Raw genomic sequence first — 16,373 nt, 5'->3', positions numbered from 1 at the left:
GAGATCTCATGAGGTAGTCAAGATAAGGGCCACGGGGATGGGACAGATAATAGCATTCATTGCTCAGAGGGTCCTGGGAAGGCTTTTAGACCCCAGCTTAAATATGTCGTCCTTAGTAGCGCCTTTCCCTGATTCCCCAGACTTGGTCAAGTTTGTTCTCTTAGCACCCTGTGCTTCTGCGTGGCACATGAGCGGTACCACAGTTATAATTAAAGAATTGTAGAGTTGTTTAGTGTCTGCCTCCCCCATCAGAACGGAAACACCCTTACGGCAGGGACTGCCCCATTTTACTCATTGCTGTATTCCAGAGCCTAACACAACTCCTGGCACACAGTAAGGAAGTAATACATAGTCATCCGGTTGGCAGCTTCGTGGAGTGTGGACTTGAGCATTTAGAATCATAGAGTTAGAACTGGAAAGTTTTCTTGTTGAAAGGGAACCCAGAGAGGTTAAGTGACTTGCCCCCAGACACACAGCCTGTTAGCAGCAGAGCCAAGAATAGAAACCAGGTTGCCTAATTCTATATCATATACACGGTTATGTTTTATCATTGTCTGTGTTTGTCTCAGGACTTTTTCACATGTGTTATTAGACCAGAAGCACTTTGGGGGGCTCCCTTTCATGTTAGTAGGGTAGCTTTCTTAGAATGGAAATTGTCACTAATCAACAATAATTTACTGAGCATTATGAGAGGGGCTTTGGGATTATTATTTTTAATAACAGCTCTATTGATATATAATTCACATAGCACAAAATTCATCCTTTTAAAGTATTTTAAAGTGGTTTTTAGTGTATTCACAGACTTGCTATCACCACTATCTAATTTCAGAACATTTTCATCAGCCCCAAATAAAACCCAGTACCCATTAGCAGTCACTACAATTCCTCCCTTTTCCCAGCCCCTGGAAACCACTAATCAATCTACTTTCTGTCTGTATGGATTTGCCTATTATAGACATTTCACATAAATGGAGCCTTACAATATGTGGGTTTTTTTTTTTTTAACTGTCTTCTTTCATTTAGCATAATGTTTTCAAGGTTCATCCATGCCATAGCATGTATCATTATTTCATACCTTTTTATTGCCTAATAATATTCCATTATTGGAATATCATATTAGTAGAATATCCATAAATGGATATATCACATCCATTCATCAGTTGATGGGCATTGGATTGTTTCTACTTTTGGGCTGTTATGAATAAAGCTGCTGTGAACATTTTATGTACAGATTTTTGTGTGTTCATATGTTTTCAGTTATCTTGGGTATCTACCTAGGAGTAGAATTGCTGGGTCATGTGATAACTCTCTGTTTTACATCTTGAGGAACTGCTAAACTGTTTTCCAAAGTGACTACACAATTTTACATTCCCACCAGCAATGTATGAGGGTTCCAAGTTCTCCAGATCCCCGTCAGTGCTTGTTATTATCCGTCATTGTGATTATAGCTACCTTCGTGGGTGTGAAGTGGTGTCTTGTGGTTTTGGTTCGCATTTCCCTAGTGACTCATGTAGAACATCTTTTCATGTGCTTATTGACCCCTGTATATCTTCTTTGGAGAAATGTCTATTCAGATCCTTTGCCCATTTTTAAGTTGGGTTATTTCTCTTTTTTATTGTTGTTATTTTATTCTTGAGTTTCTTTTAGTATTCTGGATACAAGTCCCTTATCAGATATGTCTTTTATCTAGACACAAGTCCCTTATCGCTGATATATAATTTGCAAATGTTTTCTCCTATTCTGTGGGTTGTCTTTTCACTTTCTTGATGCTATTCTTTGAAACACAAAGGTTTTAGATTTTGATGAAGTCCAGTTCACCTTTTTTTTGTTGTTGTTACTTGTGCTTTTGGTGTCATATGTAAGAAACCATTCCCTGATCCAAGATTACAAAGATTTACTCCTGTGTTTTCTTTTGTTTTTTTTTTTATTGTTTTAGCTCTTACCTTTTTAGGTGATCCATTTTGGGTTAATTTTTTGTGTATGGTATGAGATACGGGTCCAAATTCATTCTTTTAAATATGGATATCCAGTTGTCCCAGCACCATTTGTTGAAAAGACTATTGAATGGTCTTGGTACTCTTTTTTTTTTTTTAATAAATTTATTTTATTTTATTTCGTTTTGGCTGCGTTGGGTCTTCGTTGCTGTGTGCAGGCTTTCTCTAGTTGCGGCAGGCATGGGCTACTCTTCGTTGCAGTGCAAAGGCTTCTCATTGCGGTGGCTTCTCTTGTTGTGGAGCACGGGCTCTAGGCGCATGGGCTTCAGTAGTTGTGGCACGAGGGCTCAGTAGTTGAGGCTCACAGGCTCTAGAGTGCAGGCTCAGTAGTTGTGGCGCACGGGCTTAGCTGCTTTGCGGCATGTGGGATCTTCCTGGACCAGGGCTCGAACCCGTGTCCCCTGCACTGGCAGGCGGATTCTTAACCACTGCGCCACCAGGGAAGTCCCAGTCTTGGTACTCTTGTTGAAAGTCAATTGGCCACAAATTTAAGAGTTTATTTTTGGATTCTCAATTCCAGTCCATTGATCTATATGTCTATCATTATGCCAGTATCACGGTATCTTTTTTTGTTTTCTCACGCTGTCTTGATTTCTGTAGCTTTATAGTAAGTTTTTAAGTTGAGAATTGTGAGTCCTTTAACTTCATTCTTCCTTTTCAAGATTTCTTGTCTCTTTTGGATCCCTTGCATTTCCATATGATTTTTAGGATAAGCTTGTCAATTTCTGCAAAACAAAAAACAAAAAACAGCTGGGATTTTGATAGAAGTGCACTGAATGTGTAGGTCTTAACAATACTAAGTCTTCTGATCCGTAAATACGAGATAGCTTTCCATTTACTTAGAGCTTCTTTAATTTCTTTGAACAGTGTTTTAACAGTTTTCAGTGTACATGTTTCATACTTCTTTGGTTCGATTTATTCTTTTTGATGCTATTGTAAATAAATGGAATTGTTTTCTTAATTTCCTTTTTGAATCATTCATTGTAGTATATAGAAATAGAATTGGTTTTCATATACTGATCCTGCATCCTGCAACCTTGCTGAACTCGTTGATCAGTCTAATGGATGAGATTAATATGTGAAATTGAGGTTGAAATTCATGGTTGGATAGCTTGTGGTGGGCTAGAGTGGCTAGAAAAGATTTCTTGAAAAAAAAAAACCAAAAAACAAACAAACAAACAAAAACCTTGGGATTTGGCTTGGCTGACAAGAGAGGTCATTTTTAGGGAGGGTTGGCCACATGAACATAGAAAAAAAGGGGCATGAGTTGAGTCAGTGCAGACGGAGCTGCTGCCGAGCTGTTGTAGGCGAGAGCGGTAGCACTCCACCACCGTGACTCCACTCAGATCCCTGCTGCTGGCCGACAGTCCTGTACCTTCCATTCACCTGTTATTAACTCCCTAGAGCAGCTCAGTCTCTCCGAATGGGTCCATTGACCCTCTGCATTGGAATCACCCAGGGGATCTGTTAAACATACAGATTCCTGCTCCTCACCCCAGACCTATGGTGCTAAATCAGAATCTCTGGAGTAGGATCCTAGGATTCTTTTTTTTTTTTTTTTTTTTAATTATTTATTTATTTTTGGCTGTGTTGGGTCTTCGTTTCTGTGTGAGGGCTTTCTCCAGTGGTGGCGAGCGGGGGCCACTCTTCATTGCGGTGCGTGGGCCTCTCACTATCGCGGCCTCTCTTGTTGCGGAGCACAGGCTCCAGACGCGCAGGCTCAGTAATTGTGGCTCACGGGCCTAGTTGCTCCGCGGCATGTGGGATCTTCCCAGACCAGGGCTCGAACCCGTGTCCCCTGCATTGGCAGGCAGATTCTCAACCACTGCGCCACCAGGGAAGCCCCCTAGGAGTCTTACATATCCTAAAGCACCCTATGTAGCATCTATTCCAAGCTTTTCCACCTCATTCCTCAAGCCCCACACTCCTACTTGGCAGATGATCTTCCCTCCGACATAATCATTTAAGTCAAGGTCATTCGGTATTCATGGAGCCTCCCCCATCTTCCTTCCTCTTTAACCTCAACAGACCAGTGTCTCTTCACATCTCATCTCTTCCGGTCCTTCTCTCTCCCTCCTTCATTAGTTACCCGCACCCTTGTCCCCACCCCTTTCCGCCTCCCAGCAGCTGGCTGGACAAGAACCGGGCTGCTGAGAACAAAGAGTATGGGCACCAAGGGAAGGAGCCGGAGAAGGCCGACAGTAGCATCGCGACAGAGCTATGCCTGTGCACAGAGGCGACCAGGGCCGCCTGGGGGCTTCCCAGCAGCAGAGCACCTCCCTCTGGGGGTGCCTCTTCTAGATCATCATCAAAGAGGGTGGCCAGGCACACGGACAGGCAGATATTCGAAGGGCCCACATTTAAAGCCAGATCAATGCATAAATCGTGTTTGAACTGTGGTATTACTCATGTCTGGGCATTCTGAATCCTTGGCTATGTGTGTCAGGGAGAAATAGGCACTGTTGTATTTGATCATTGCTGTAATCCAGTGGAAGATACAGTTTACATACTAATACATACGCACACGTGTATATCATTTAAAAAATGAATTCGTCAGGCATCATCAGTCTCCTCTCTTTTTGTCTTCTTCCCTCCCCTATTTTATGAACATTTTATGTACAGATTTTTGTGTGTTCATATGTTTTCAATTATCTTGGGTATCTACCTAGGAGTAGAATTGCTGGGTCATGTGATAACTCTTAAGCATGAGAGAGCTTCCCTATTTTGCAAACCCTTGTGTCTGACCCTGCTGCCTCCTCTGCTTTTCCCCCTTCCTCTCAAAGTCAGACTTCTCCAGAGAGGGTGCTGCACCCCGAGCCTTCACTTCCTCATCACCCCGCCTCCCCCAGCCCCCGCTGTCTGCCTCCTGCTCTCACAGCTGCACTTTCCACAGGGATGCCCAGCGGCTCCCCCAGTGCTAAGGCCAGTGGCATTTCTCTCGGTCCTCTTTGACCGCCTCCCCTCTGCTGTCTGTTCTGTTTGCCGGTGTGCAGCACGTGGCCCTTCCTCCAAGAGGCTGGCCTTGGCCCTTCTAGTCCTCTTTCCCTGTGCACTCACCCTGGACACCGTGTCTCACACTCACAAACGTCCTCTAAATCTTTACCTCCAGACCCTTGTTTCTAGCTGCCTGTTAGACATTTACTTCTGTGCATCCCCTAACATCTCACACTCAACATCCAAACCCAAACTACTGTCCCTCAGCAGGGCCTGGCCTTCCCCACTCTTCAGTTCTTGTCACCACTCAGATACCACCTCTTCCAGGGAGCCTGCCTGAGATTCCCACTCTGAATTTAGTTCTGTCCCCTGAAACTGCAGAGCAGACTTTTTACCTAGTCCAGCTTCCTCTCAGTTGTGTGAGAAAGATGAGGCCCCAGACAGTTAAATACTTGCTCAGAGACACACAGCTCCATTCCCTCTAGGAAGTCACTCTCCAGCGCTCTTGCCTCTACTCCAGACTTGAGTGCCTTCGATTGCTCTCATGGCGTGTAATCATAAACCGCCGCATGTCCATGTTGGGGTGCTTGGCCTGTCTGTAAAATCATAAGGCCCTTGAGGGACCGTCCGTGGTTCTCATACACCGTTGAGATCCCCGTTGTGCCTAACTGAGGACCTGTGACGCAGTCAGTGCACAATAAATATTTAATGGGTAAATGAAAGAAGGTAAAGTCGCCTGACAGATCTCCCCTGATTAGGGCCCAGCCCAGTGCAGGGCCGATGTAGACACTCACTCAGGCAATATGTATCGGTTGGTTAATGATGGGGCAACTTTAAGCATCCGGCTTAGGTGCTGGGACTCCCTTCCGTGAGCAGCGGGGGGCCATGCCCGTTCTGGGCAGAGGAGTAAGATCAGGAAAGTGCTGTTTTGGGCAGCAGCAGCAGAAGGCAGGATGGCGAGGCAGGCGCTCCGGGAAGGAGGAGTGAAGGGGTGGGCCTGGGGTGGCACCTTCAGGAATGGAGAGGAGGAGACAAATGGGCATCTTGAAGGGAGAAAGGACAGGGTGAGTGTGAGGTGGAGAAGGAAGGGAGGGAGAAGAAGGTGCTGCAGAGGTGGACTTTGGTGAAGATGGTGCTGCTATTAAGAAGCAGAGGGGGCTTCCCTGGTGGCACAGTGGTTGAGAATCTGCCTGCTAATGCAGGGGACACGGGTTCGAGCCCTGGTCTGGGAGGATCCCACATGCCACGGAGCAATTAGGCCCATGAGCCACAACTACTGAGCCTGCGCGTCTGGAGCCTGTGCTCCACAACAAGAGAGGCCGCGATAGTGAGAGGCCCGTGCACTGCGATGAAGAGTGGCCCCCGCTTGCCACAACTAGAGAAAGCCCTCACACAGAAACGAAGACCCAACACAGCCAAAAATAAATAAATAAATAAATTTGATAAAATAGGGAGTGAAAAAAAAAAAAAGAAGCAGAGGGCCCTCCCTGGTGGTGCAGTGGTTAAGAATCTGCCTGCCAATGCAGGGGACACAGGTTCGAGCCCTGGTCCGGGAAGATCCCACATGCCACAGAGCAACTAAGCCCATGCGCCACAACTACTGAGCCTGCGCTCTAGAGCCCGTGAGCCACAACTACTGAGCCCGCGTGCCGCAACTACTGAAGCCCGCACGCCTACAGCCTGAGCTCCGCAACAAGAGAAGCCACTGCAATGAGAAGCCTGCACACCGCAATGAAGAGTAGCCCCCGCTCGCCGCAACTAGGGAAAGCCGCACGCAGCAACAAAGACCCAATGCAGCCAAAAATAAATAATAAATAAATAAATAAATTTATTAAAAAAAAAGAAGCCGAGCAGGGCCAGGCCTCTGTGGAGCACGTTCTGTGGAGGATGTTTGGTATCAGGACTGCTGTGTCACATGCATGGTCTCAGCTTAATCCTCAGAATAACCCTTTCAAGTAAGTGTGGTCTTCCTGGCTGTGGGTCAGGAAACAGGCTCGAAACCATTAAATCAGTATCTGAACCTGAGTGTCTGACCTCAAAGGCTCTCCTTTCATCCCTCAGTGCCTCCCAAACGTACCAGAAGGAGACAGACTGGGAGCTAAGATTACAAACTTAAATCTGTTTGTGCTGATCCGAGGTGATGGTGGTGTATCATCATGACTCTAACAAGCCACTCATATTTCCCCTCTTAGATTAGGGGTGTCCAGAAAGTCAAGTCCATGAGTCCTTTTTCCTACCAGTATCCATCTCAGAAAGAATTAAGATGTAAGAAAGGACTTCCCAATGGTTAGGGTTAAGAGGCCGCAGAATGGATGAGGCCTTCTTTGGGGGAGATTTTTTTGGGAACTGTGTTCCCTTCACGCCTCTGAGTCTAGACTTCCAGGTGGATGAGGTAACTTCTTCCAGGTCCCCTGCAGCTCTCAGGTTCAGACAGACCTCTCATCAGCCCCCCACGCTGCACTGACATTTTCTCCCTTTCCTGTGGAGCCTGCTGTTTTTTAGACCTGTTCAAGGGGTTTTTTTTAGTCACTTCAGCTGGAGCTAAATAATTGAACATAGAACCATGAAATTCTCGGTCTGGTCAGCCCAGGCCCCTCCAGAGCCAGTGGAAGGAATCCCTCTGCAACTTCTATCAAGGCTTCCACCTGGGCAGTTCTGGGATATTCTTTCAGGCTGCTGCCTGCCAGGCCCTGGGCTCGGTGCTGGACACACAGGTGAGCAAGGAGGATTCAGGCCCTTCCTTCCGGAATTTATAGACAAGTTAGTGCACAGCCACAGTGCTTGGTGGCACAGGCTCAGACAGGGACACCCAGGAGCCAGGGTGACACTTGCAGTCCTCCCGGGACATCCTAACAAAGCCTGGGGCTGGGGCCTCCCTGGTCTCCAGCACACCCAGGTTCCCTTCCACACGCTTGCTGCCATGAATGAAGGAGGAGGATTGTTTGGTTTCGGGGTTTTTTTGGTTGTTTTCACAAAAATCCTATATTGGTTTTCAGAATCAGGGAGGAAGGAGTTTTGGATTATAGCTGTTAGGGCTGTCAGCGCAGGAGCACGGGCGTCGCCTGGGGAGTTTGCTTCCGAAGTAACATACGCCTTGTCTCCGTCCTGCCGGAAGGCGAGAACCTGCCTGTGAGCCTGTCCGGCGGAGGTGCAAGCAGCCCTGGGCCAGCCACTCAGCCTGCAGCCCCACTGCCCACCCTCTCTCTCTCTCAGAAAGAAGCCCTGCCAGGGTGGGGTGGGTGGCCTCCCAGCAGCTGTGCTGCTTGGCCCAGCCGGCGATGGGCCTCTTCGGGACGCTTTGTCTGAGCCCTGCGGGCCCCCTCCCCTCTCCTGGTACTGCTTGGCTCGGGAAAGCGGGAGCTGCAAGTTCTCCCTTCTCACCACCCCTCCCTGCTCTCCATTCCCTGCCCAGGTCCCTGTTACCCGCCACATGCTGGGAGCCCTGGGGCTTAGGAGGACTGGGAAGGGGGAGAAGGGCGCAAGGAGGGTGGCTTTCACATTTCGGCCCCCCCTAGCTTTCCTCATCCCTGCTTTTAAAAAATAAAATAACTTGTGCCTGGGGGACTTACCTGGTGGCGCAGTGGTTAAGAATCCGCCTGCCAACGCAGGGGACACGCGTTCGATCCCTGGTCCGGTAAGATGCCACATGCCGCGGAGCAACTAAGCCCGTGCGCCACAACTACTGAAGCCCACGCACCTAGAGCCTGTGCTCCACAACAAAGAGAAGCCACCGCAATGAGAAGCCCGCGCACCGCAAGGAAGAGTAGCCCCCGCTCACTGCAACTAGAGAAAGCCCGCGCGCAGCAAGGAAGACCCAACGCAGCCAAAAATAAATAAATGAATAATAAAAAATAAAATGAAATAACTTGTGCCAGGCACCGTGTTAAGCATTTTATGGGCATTTCCTCGTTTGAAGTTGACCCCAGCCCGGAGGTGGGTACTCAGGTATCCCATGGAGCAGATGAGGCCACAGGCTCTCAGAGTTTGTCACCGAGTTTGGAAGCAGCAGCATGTCTGAAGAGCCAGAGGGTCTCTGACTTCTGTTTTCTCTCCCCTCCTTCTGACTTTTCCCCTAGAACATGAACTCTGACCCAGTCCAGGAAGAGGGCACCTGGCCGTCAGGCCCGCCTGCAGCCCCATGTAGTAGTATTCACTGTCGTCTCCTGGTTGAATAGCTCTTCCGTGTTTCTAGCTACATGGTTCTGTTCTGAAGTGCTGACACCTTATTCTTTCTCTCTCCCTCCCCCAGGACCCTGCTGGAATCTTTGAGCTGGTGGAGGTGGTCGGCAATGGAACCTACGGACAGGTGTACAAGGTGAGGCTCTGTGTGCAGCAGCGAGGCCCACTCCCATGGGCCTCCTAGGGAGTGGGCCCCAGTCTGGAGATTTGAGGGGGGCTGGGGGGAATTATAGGGGCTGGGGGCCCTGGCAAAGGGGAGGGGGGACCAGGGAGGGAGGGAGAGGAGAGGGATAAAAGTCATAAGGGAAGGAAGCAGCAAGAAGTGGGGTGTTTTTGCTGGCCTTTGCCTCTGAGTTTAGAACTAGTCCTGGGTGCGGCAGGAACAGTCTGGAGCTGGGTGGCGTATGGTACAGGGACACGGAGCAGTGGGAAGGGTATGGGGACGTGTGTGTCAGAGCTCAGAGGTGCAGTTTTGGGTTCTCCTGAGACCACAGGACTCAGGGTTGGTGGGACCTAGTGGGTGACCTTCTGCAGAGGGGAAACAGCTTTCTTGAGCTCCCCTGAGTGGCCTGCTGCAGGGCTGGAGCCCAAGCTCAGGCCCTCTGCTTTTGAGGCCGCCTCTCTCCCCCACAGAAGTGGCATTTCCTTGACCACTGATTGTGGCTTCTAGCCTGGCCAGCCCAGCCCTTTCACGTGGTCTGACCACTGGTCACACTTGACTGGGGGGAGGCAGCTGCAGCAGAGAGATGTTAAAGCAGGTGCTGCCCCAGAGCGCATACCTGGCTGCTTTGTCTCCAGATACGATGCTCGGTTTTTCCACGAGTCTCCTCTGTATCTCAGGGGCCTGCGTTTCCTGGGTCACTGGGACCACCTGCCTGTCTCTTACCCTTCTTCCCTGTGAGCTTTGGGAAGCAGGCGCCCCCCCATCCTCCCATCTCTTGCCTAGTTGTTGCCATGGAAACAGCAGCTCTGTGTTCTACTGCTTCTCTGGGCTTGGGGTCGTAAAAGACTGCTGAGGATAAAAATAATCCATGGCTGGCAATACCCCCACCTCACTCTTTCCCAGGAAGCCTTGGACTTTCATACCCAAGCCTGAGATGGCTCCTGCTAGGAATTTCAGAAGGATGGGGGGCGGGGGGGTGGGGATGGCAGGGCCACACTCTAGAAGAAGTTTCTTCCCATTAGCACTGGTGATGGCATTGACATGTCAGTCAGCCCTTCTGTGTTTCTCCGAGTTCCCTAAAATCTCAGCTCTATCTTTATTCTTTCCTGTGGACAATAATAAAAAGCCTTGGGGGGGTGGTGATTCTGGGAAAGGCCTCCTGACCAGAGGGGATGGATCAGGAAAGCACGCAGGCAGTTTGTCTTGCATAGAAGATGCTGGAGAGGCAAAGCCCTCCCAGCCTCGTCCCCCAGCTCCCTCCAGCTCCGTCTGAGGATGGAGAGGTATCTTTTACTCCACATTCTAACTTTCAAACTGGGATGTCTAAGCCAGAGAGCCTGGAGCAGAGCACAAGGGTCTCTCACTCATCCCTCTTGAGCATTTCAGGGGAGGAGACCCTTCATCTTTATCCAGCGTAGCACTTGGAATCCAGCCTCGGCAGTTTTCCTGTAGCCCTCTGTCTATGACCAACCCATAAACTGAGGTGTCTAGCCACCATGAGGGGCACTTTGTAAGACAGAAAACAGCCAAAAGTTGTGGCCTCTACCAAATTAAGCCCTTCCTGAGCGTAGACCCTGATCCCTCCACGCCTGGCTCTCTGTCCTGCAGGGTCGGCATGTCAAGACCGGGCAGCTGGCTGCCATCAAGGTCATGGATGTCACAGAGGTAGGGAGCTGTGTGGGGCAGAGGGAGGGTCAGAGCATTGAGAAGGGGGCTGGGCGGGCGGACTCTCAGGGCTCACCTCCCCGGATTCACCTAGGATGAGGAGGAAGAGATCAAACAGGAGATCAACATGTTGAAAAAATACTCTCACCACCGCAACATCGCCACCTACTACGGGGCCTTCATCAAGAAGAGCCCCCCGGGGAATGACGACCAGCTCTGGGTGAGAAGCGCCCCTGGCCTGCCCACCTGCCCACCTGCCCCTCCCCCAGTTAGTCCATCCATTCTCCCGCCTTTGTGCACAGCTCCTGGGAAAGCAACACATTAAAATATTTGTGGGTGTCGGCAAGACCCGAAGCGAACCCCTCCCGGCAGGTGCACAAGACTTTGTGGGCGATTACTCGGCCACAGCTTGCTGTAGCTCTTCTGGGCCTCCCCCAGATTCCCTCCTGGCCACGAACATGCCTAAGAGTCATCGCCCTCCCTAGCCTGGGCACTGGTGCCAGCTGATTCCCCAGCCTCACCCTTTCTGGTGCTCAGCCCAGCACAGAGGAGAGGGCAGAAGGGAGCACAGCCACGGCTGCAGGGCTGGAGCGCATGCCAGGCCCCCCCTCCCAGCGGTTGCCACACAGGTACTTACTGAGCACCCTCCGGGTACCCTGCACAGATAGTCATGACTTGTGGGCCCTGCCTCCAAGGCACTTAGTCTTTTTTGGGGAGACACACACACACACACACACACACACACACACACAGAAAGGTGAGTAACACGTCAGGTAGTGTGTAGTGGGTGATCATTGAGGGATAGAAGCTGAGCGCTAGTGACCAGGTGCCCCGCTGTGGACCTGATGGACACCATCCTCCCCTCCTCCCCCTGTGCTCTGCTGTGGGAGTTGGAGGCCCCAGATGCGGGCCGTATGCAAATTACCTCTAGTGTGCACACAAATGGATGTATCCCAGCCAACATTTTATTTTTGCGTTAGATGCGGCTTTTAGAAAATGTACAGTGAAAACATTTGGACAGGCACACTGATCCCCAGGGACTTTTTTGGCCGCTGCCTCTGGGTCCCTAGAGGAGACCAGCCGGGAGCTCTTCTCATCTCCCTGCCTCGGCCCTGCCTGTTCGCGGAGTTTCTGCCGAAGTCTCACAGGTTCCCTCCTGCAGTTCTTTGGTAGCCCCATGCACTGTTTTGTCTCTAGCAGACCTGGGGACTTCTGACTCTTAGCCCCTTTCTTCTCTCTCGGTCAGGGATTGGCCAACTTTTTCTGTGAAGGGCCAGCTAGTAAATATCTGGGGCTCTGTATGTCATAAAGTTTCCAACAACTACTCAGCTCAGCCATAGATAATGCATACATGGGAATAGGAGTGTCACTGGATTCCCAAAGATCTTTATGTAAGACACTAAAGTTTGAATTTCATCTGATTCTTCCTTTGATTTTTTTAAAAATTAAAAAAATTTTTTTGGCCATGGCATGTGGGATCTTAGTTCCCTGACCAGGGATCAAACTCGCGCCCCCTGCAGTAGAAGCATGGAGTGTTAACCACTGGACCACCAGGGAAGTCCCCTTTCTTTGATTTTTTTATTCCAACCATTTAAAAATGTAAAAACCACGCTTAGCTTCCTGGCCGTAGACTGCCGACCCCTGCTCCAGAGGAGTGGTTCTTAACCGTTTTGGGTTTATGGATCCCAGTGAGGATCTGATGAAAGCTTTGGATCCTTCCCCAAGGAAAATGCACAAACCCACATCATTTTGTCTACAATTTTAGGGATTCCTTGGGCTCCTACTCAGGACCCAGACCACCTCCCTCAGCCCACCTGCCTTGTCTTTCCCAGCTGTGTCCCCTTCCGCTTTCTTCCCTAATCTCAGCAAGTTCTGTAGCCTTTATGAGGGGTCTCATGGCCCCTGCTCTCCAGCTCATACCAGTTCTGGCCCCAAGGACTCCAGTCCTCCAGGGGCCTGGCAGGGGAAGGAGGCCTTGCCTGACAGATGCTTTTCCTTCCGGTGCCTCCCTGGGACCATAGCTGGTGATGGAGTTCTGTGGTGCTGGTTCTGTGACAGACCTGGTGAAGAACACGAAAGGGAACGCCCTGAAGGAGGACTGTATCGCCTACATCTGCAGGGAGATTCTCCGGGTGAGTGCCAGGGCCCTCCCCGCCTCCTCCTCCTGAGCCAGCCCCTGTGGAGCGTCTCCCTGGACGTGGACCCTCCCCGCACGAACGGGGAAGGAGACGGAACTGTGCCCTCTTGAAGGAGCAGAGGGCCTGATGCCGGTGGGGGTGGAGGCTGAGTGCCAACCTTGGAGAACACTCAGAGGAAATGGGCACCTCTGTTTCCCAGCACTGCTCCTTCTCCACCTGCAACCCTGCAGCTGGATTCTCCAGAGCCACCACTCTGAGGAAGCTCCCCGCAAAGTTCAGCCTGTACTTGGGCTCCTGGGTGGAGAGGGGCCGCTCCCTCAGCCCAGCCCAGACTGATGCCTCCCCCTCCCCTCGGCTCGCATCCTTGTCCTCTAACACCAAGGCTACTTCCCCGTCTCCTGCCCCAGGGTCTGGCCCATCTCCACGCCCACAAGGTGATCCACCGAGACATCAAGGGGCAGAACGTGCTGCTGACAGAGAATGCCGAGGTCAAGCTAGGTACGCCGACGCCTTCTGACCTCCAGCACGGAATGAGCCCCTTTATTCATTCCCTCCAGTGGCTCAAGGCCAACTACCCATGGGCTGGGAGGTTTGCTCCTCTCCTTCTGCTGAAAATCACCCAAGAACTTGTTTCGCCTGCTCCCCATTAGGTCCCAGGTGCTGTGCAGGCCCCTCTGGGGAGATGGGATTGTTTGGCTCCTTCTGCCTGGAATGCTGTCCCTTGGTCCTTTCACCTTGGTTTTTCCCCCAGACGCAGGAAGACTAAGTCAGGGTCTTTGGGATGTTGATGGGGTGAAGAGATGGCCGGGAGTGGCCAGGTAGGACTCGCGGACGCCAGCACAGACGAGGGAGCAGGCGTGGTGCTCCATCACAGCCTCTCCCTCTGTCCTCCCAGTGGATTTCGGGGTGAGTGCGCAGCTGGACCGCACCGTGGGCAGGCGGAACACTTTCATCGGGACCCCCTACTGGATGGCCCCCGAGGTCATCGCTTGCGATGAGAACCCTGATGCCACCTACGATTACAGGGTACGGAGCAGAGAGTAGGCGCGTGGAGGCAGCCAAGGGCAGGAAGGAGGTGGGGGCAGTGGGTGGATTGAAAATAGGGGGAGCTTGAGCAGGTTGGGGGGCAAAATGACGACCTAGGGTCGTGTTAGCAGTGAGAGGTTGAGGAACGTTTTGTGGGCAGGAAAGTACGGATGGGGAGGGTGGGGGAGCTGGAGGACAGCGCAGGTTGGAGCACAGGGGCCTCCGGAAGGGCGTGGACCAGGAAGAGTGGTCGGGAACGTTCACCTGTCCCTCTTCTCTTGCCTCCACAGAGTGACATTTGGTCTTTAGGAATCACAGCCATCGAGATGGCAGAGGGAGCCCCCCGTAAGTGCAGAGCCTGGGAGAGAAGGGAGGGCCCAGAAAGAGCTATAGGGAGGAGGTGGGTCGCGGGAGGCCTGTGGCGAGAAGGACTCCAGGCTCTTGGCCAGGCGGGAGGGGCTGATTGCGTCTCTTCCGTGCGCCAGCTCTGTGTGACATGCACCCCATGCGAGCCCTCTTCCTCATCCCCCGGAACCCGCCACCCAGGCTCAAGTCCAAGAAATGGTAGGTCTCTGGGGGGTTGGCGTCTAGGAAGGAGGCTGTCGGACAAGGCTTCCACCTCACCCCCTGCAGCCAGGCTTGGGTCTGCACCAGAGAAGAGGGGGCAGGCGGGGGCGGCACTGCAGCTGGGGAGCCTGGAGCCTGGTGTTGGGATACGGGGGAGACAGGAGGGAAGTCAGGGTGGATCCCCCCTTCCTCCTGGAATCACCCGCCTTCCGAGGGGGCCCTCCCAGTGTGAGCCACGATCGTTTCCAGGTCTAAGAAGTTCATCGACTTCATTGACACGTGTCTCATCAAGACTTACCTGAGCCGCCCACCGACGGAGCAGCTGCTCAAGTTCCCGTTCATCCGCGACCAGCCCACCGAGCGGCAGGTCCGCATCCAGCTCAAGGACCACATTGACCGATCCCGGAAGAAACGAGGCGAGAAAGGTCAGTGGGCTGGGGGAGGTGGCGGGTCTGGGACACACACAGCCCCTGCTCCTCTTCACCAGCCCTGGCTCCTCCTGGCTCCCCTTCAGGCCCCCTTCCAGCCCCAGCTCTCCCTGTCCAAGGAGATCTCCTTTCCAAAACTTCCAACCCCAGAGGGGTTTTTCCTCCGTCACCACCTGATTTAAGTCCGCCTTCCATGTGAGAGCTCATGCTGAGCATGTGCATGTGTGAGTGCATGTACACCTCCCACTACATCCCGCCCACGGTGGGGTCTAATCCCTCATCTGCGTCCAGGCCCAAACCTGAGACCCACCATCACCCCATTGCTCCAAGGAGGCGGGTGGGGACACAGGAGCGTGGCCATCCAGACAGACCTTATTGGTTATCCCCATCTAAGGTTTCCCTAGCCCAGGGTGGGGTCTGGGGCACTGGGTGAAGAAACAGCAGTGATCTCCCCCCCTGCAGAGGAGACAGAATATGAGTACAGTGGCAGCGAAGAGGAAGACGACAGCCATGGAGAGGAAGGAGAGCCAAGGTGGGCTTGGCAGGCGGAGGTTGGGGACCATCGCTTACCGTCTGCGGGGACAACAGTGGTCCTTGGCTTGGGGATTCAGTCTGGGGGTGGTGGGCACAGACAGGTAGACCCGTAAGATGGAATCCCTGGGTGCTGAGATGGAACGGAACGAACAAATGAGCAAGAGGTGTGCGAGGGGGATTCAGGGCTGCAGGCTGGGATGTTAGAGGAATCAGGGCCTGAAAGGGGGCAGAGGGAGGGCAGGTCTCCGTCACCCGGGAGTGACCAGAGGCAGACCGTCTGGTCTGGTTGGGTGAAGCACCCATTTAGGGCTCCCAGGGATGAGGGTGGCCTCTGACCCTGATCCTCCACGTGTGCGGTCCTGACCCAGCTCCATCATGAATGTGCCGGGGGAGTCGACCCTCCGCCGGGAATTCCTCCGGCTCCAGCAGGAGAACAAGAGCAACTCGGAGGCTTTAAAGCAGCAGCAGCAGCTGCAGCAGCAGCAACAGCGAGACCCAGAGGCGCACATCAAGCACCTGCTGCACCAGCGGCAGCGGCGCATCGAGGAGCAGAAGGAAGAGCGGCGGCGGGTTGAGGAGGTGGGGTTGGGGCGGGGCTCGGTGTTGAGGGGGCGGGGCACTAGATGGGCGGAGCGTGTTGAGGGGGCGGAGGGTGTTGAGGGGCGGGGCACGTAGAGGGGCGGAGGGTATTGAGGGGCGGGGTCCTCCCGGAAGGGCCTCCTGACCAGGTTACTGGTCCTACCCC

The 16,373-nt window shown here is 52.3% G+C and overlaps 1 protein-coding gene across 14 annotated transcripts in view; it reads left to right on the top strand.

The window, feature by feature from the left end:
• MINK1 (misshapen like kinase 1) overlaps positions 1 to 16,373 on the top strand; it is a 55,029-nt gene that overhangs the window by 28,590 nt on the left and 10,066 nt on the right. For all 14 annotated transcript variants that reach the window (XM_082443777.1, XM_082443773.1, XM_082443779.1 and 11 more), the window contains exons 2-12: positions 9,178 to 9,243; positions 10,879 to 10,935; positions 11,030 to 11,155; positions 12,957 to 13,067; positions 13,481 to 13,571; positions 13,969 to 14,099; positions 14,390 to 14,444; positions 14,585 to 14,663; positions 14,916 to 15,091; positions 15,557 to 15,626; positions 15,997 to 16,207. In XM_082443777.1, coding sequence (XP_082299903.1) covers positions 9,178 to 9,243; positions 10,879 to 10,935; positions 11,030 to 11,155; positions 12,957 to 13,067; positions 13,481 to 13,571; positions 13,969 to 14,099; positions 14,390 to 14,444; positions 14,585 to 14,663; positions 14,916 to 15,091; positions 15,557 to 15,626; positions 15,997 to 16,207 — 1,173 coding nt within the window. The remainder of the gene's footprint in view (positions 1 to 9,177; positions 9,244 to 10,878; positions 10,936 to 11,029; positions 11,156 to 12,956; positions 13,068 to 13,480; positions 13,572 to 13,968; positions 14,100 to 14,389; positions 14,445 to 14,584; positions 14,664 to 14,915; positions 15,092 to 15,556; positions 15,627 to 15,996; positions 16,208 to 16,373) is intronic.

Source organism: Balaenoptera physalus (assembly GCF_965194825.1).
Source record: "Balaenoptera physalus genome assembly, chromosome: 20".
NCBI classification, from domain to species: Eukaryota; Metazoa; Chordata; class Mammalia; order Artiodactyla; family Balaenopteridae; genus Balaenoptera; species Balaenoptera physalus.
Note: the sequence above shows the minus strand (reverse complement) of the source record. Positions and strands in the feature narration are given on the sequence as shown.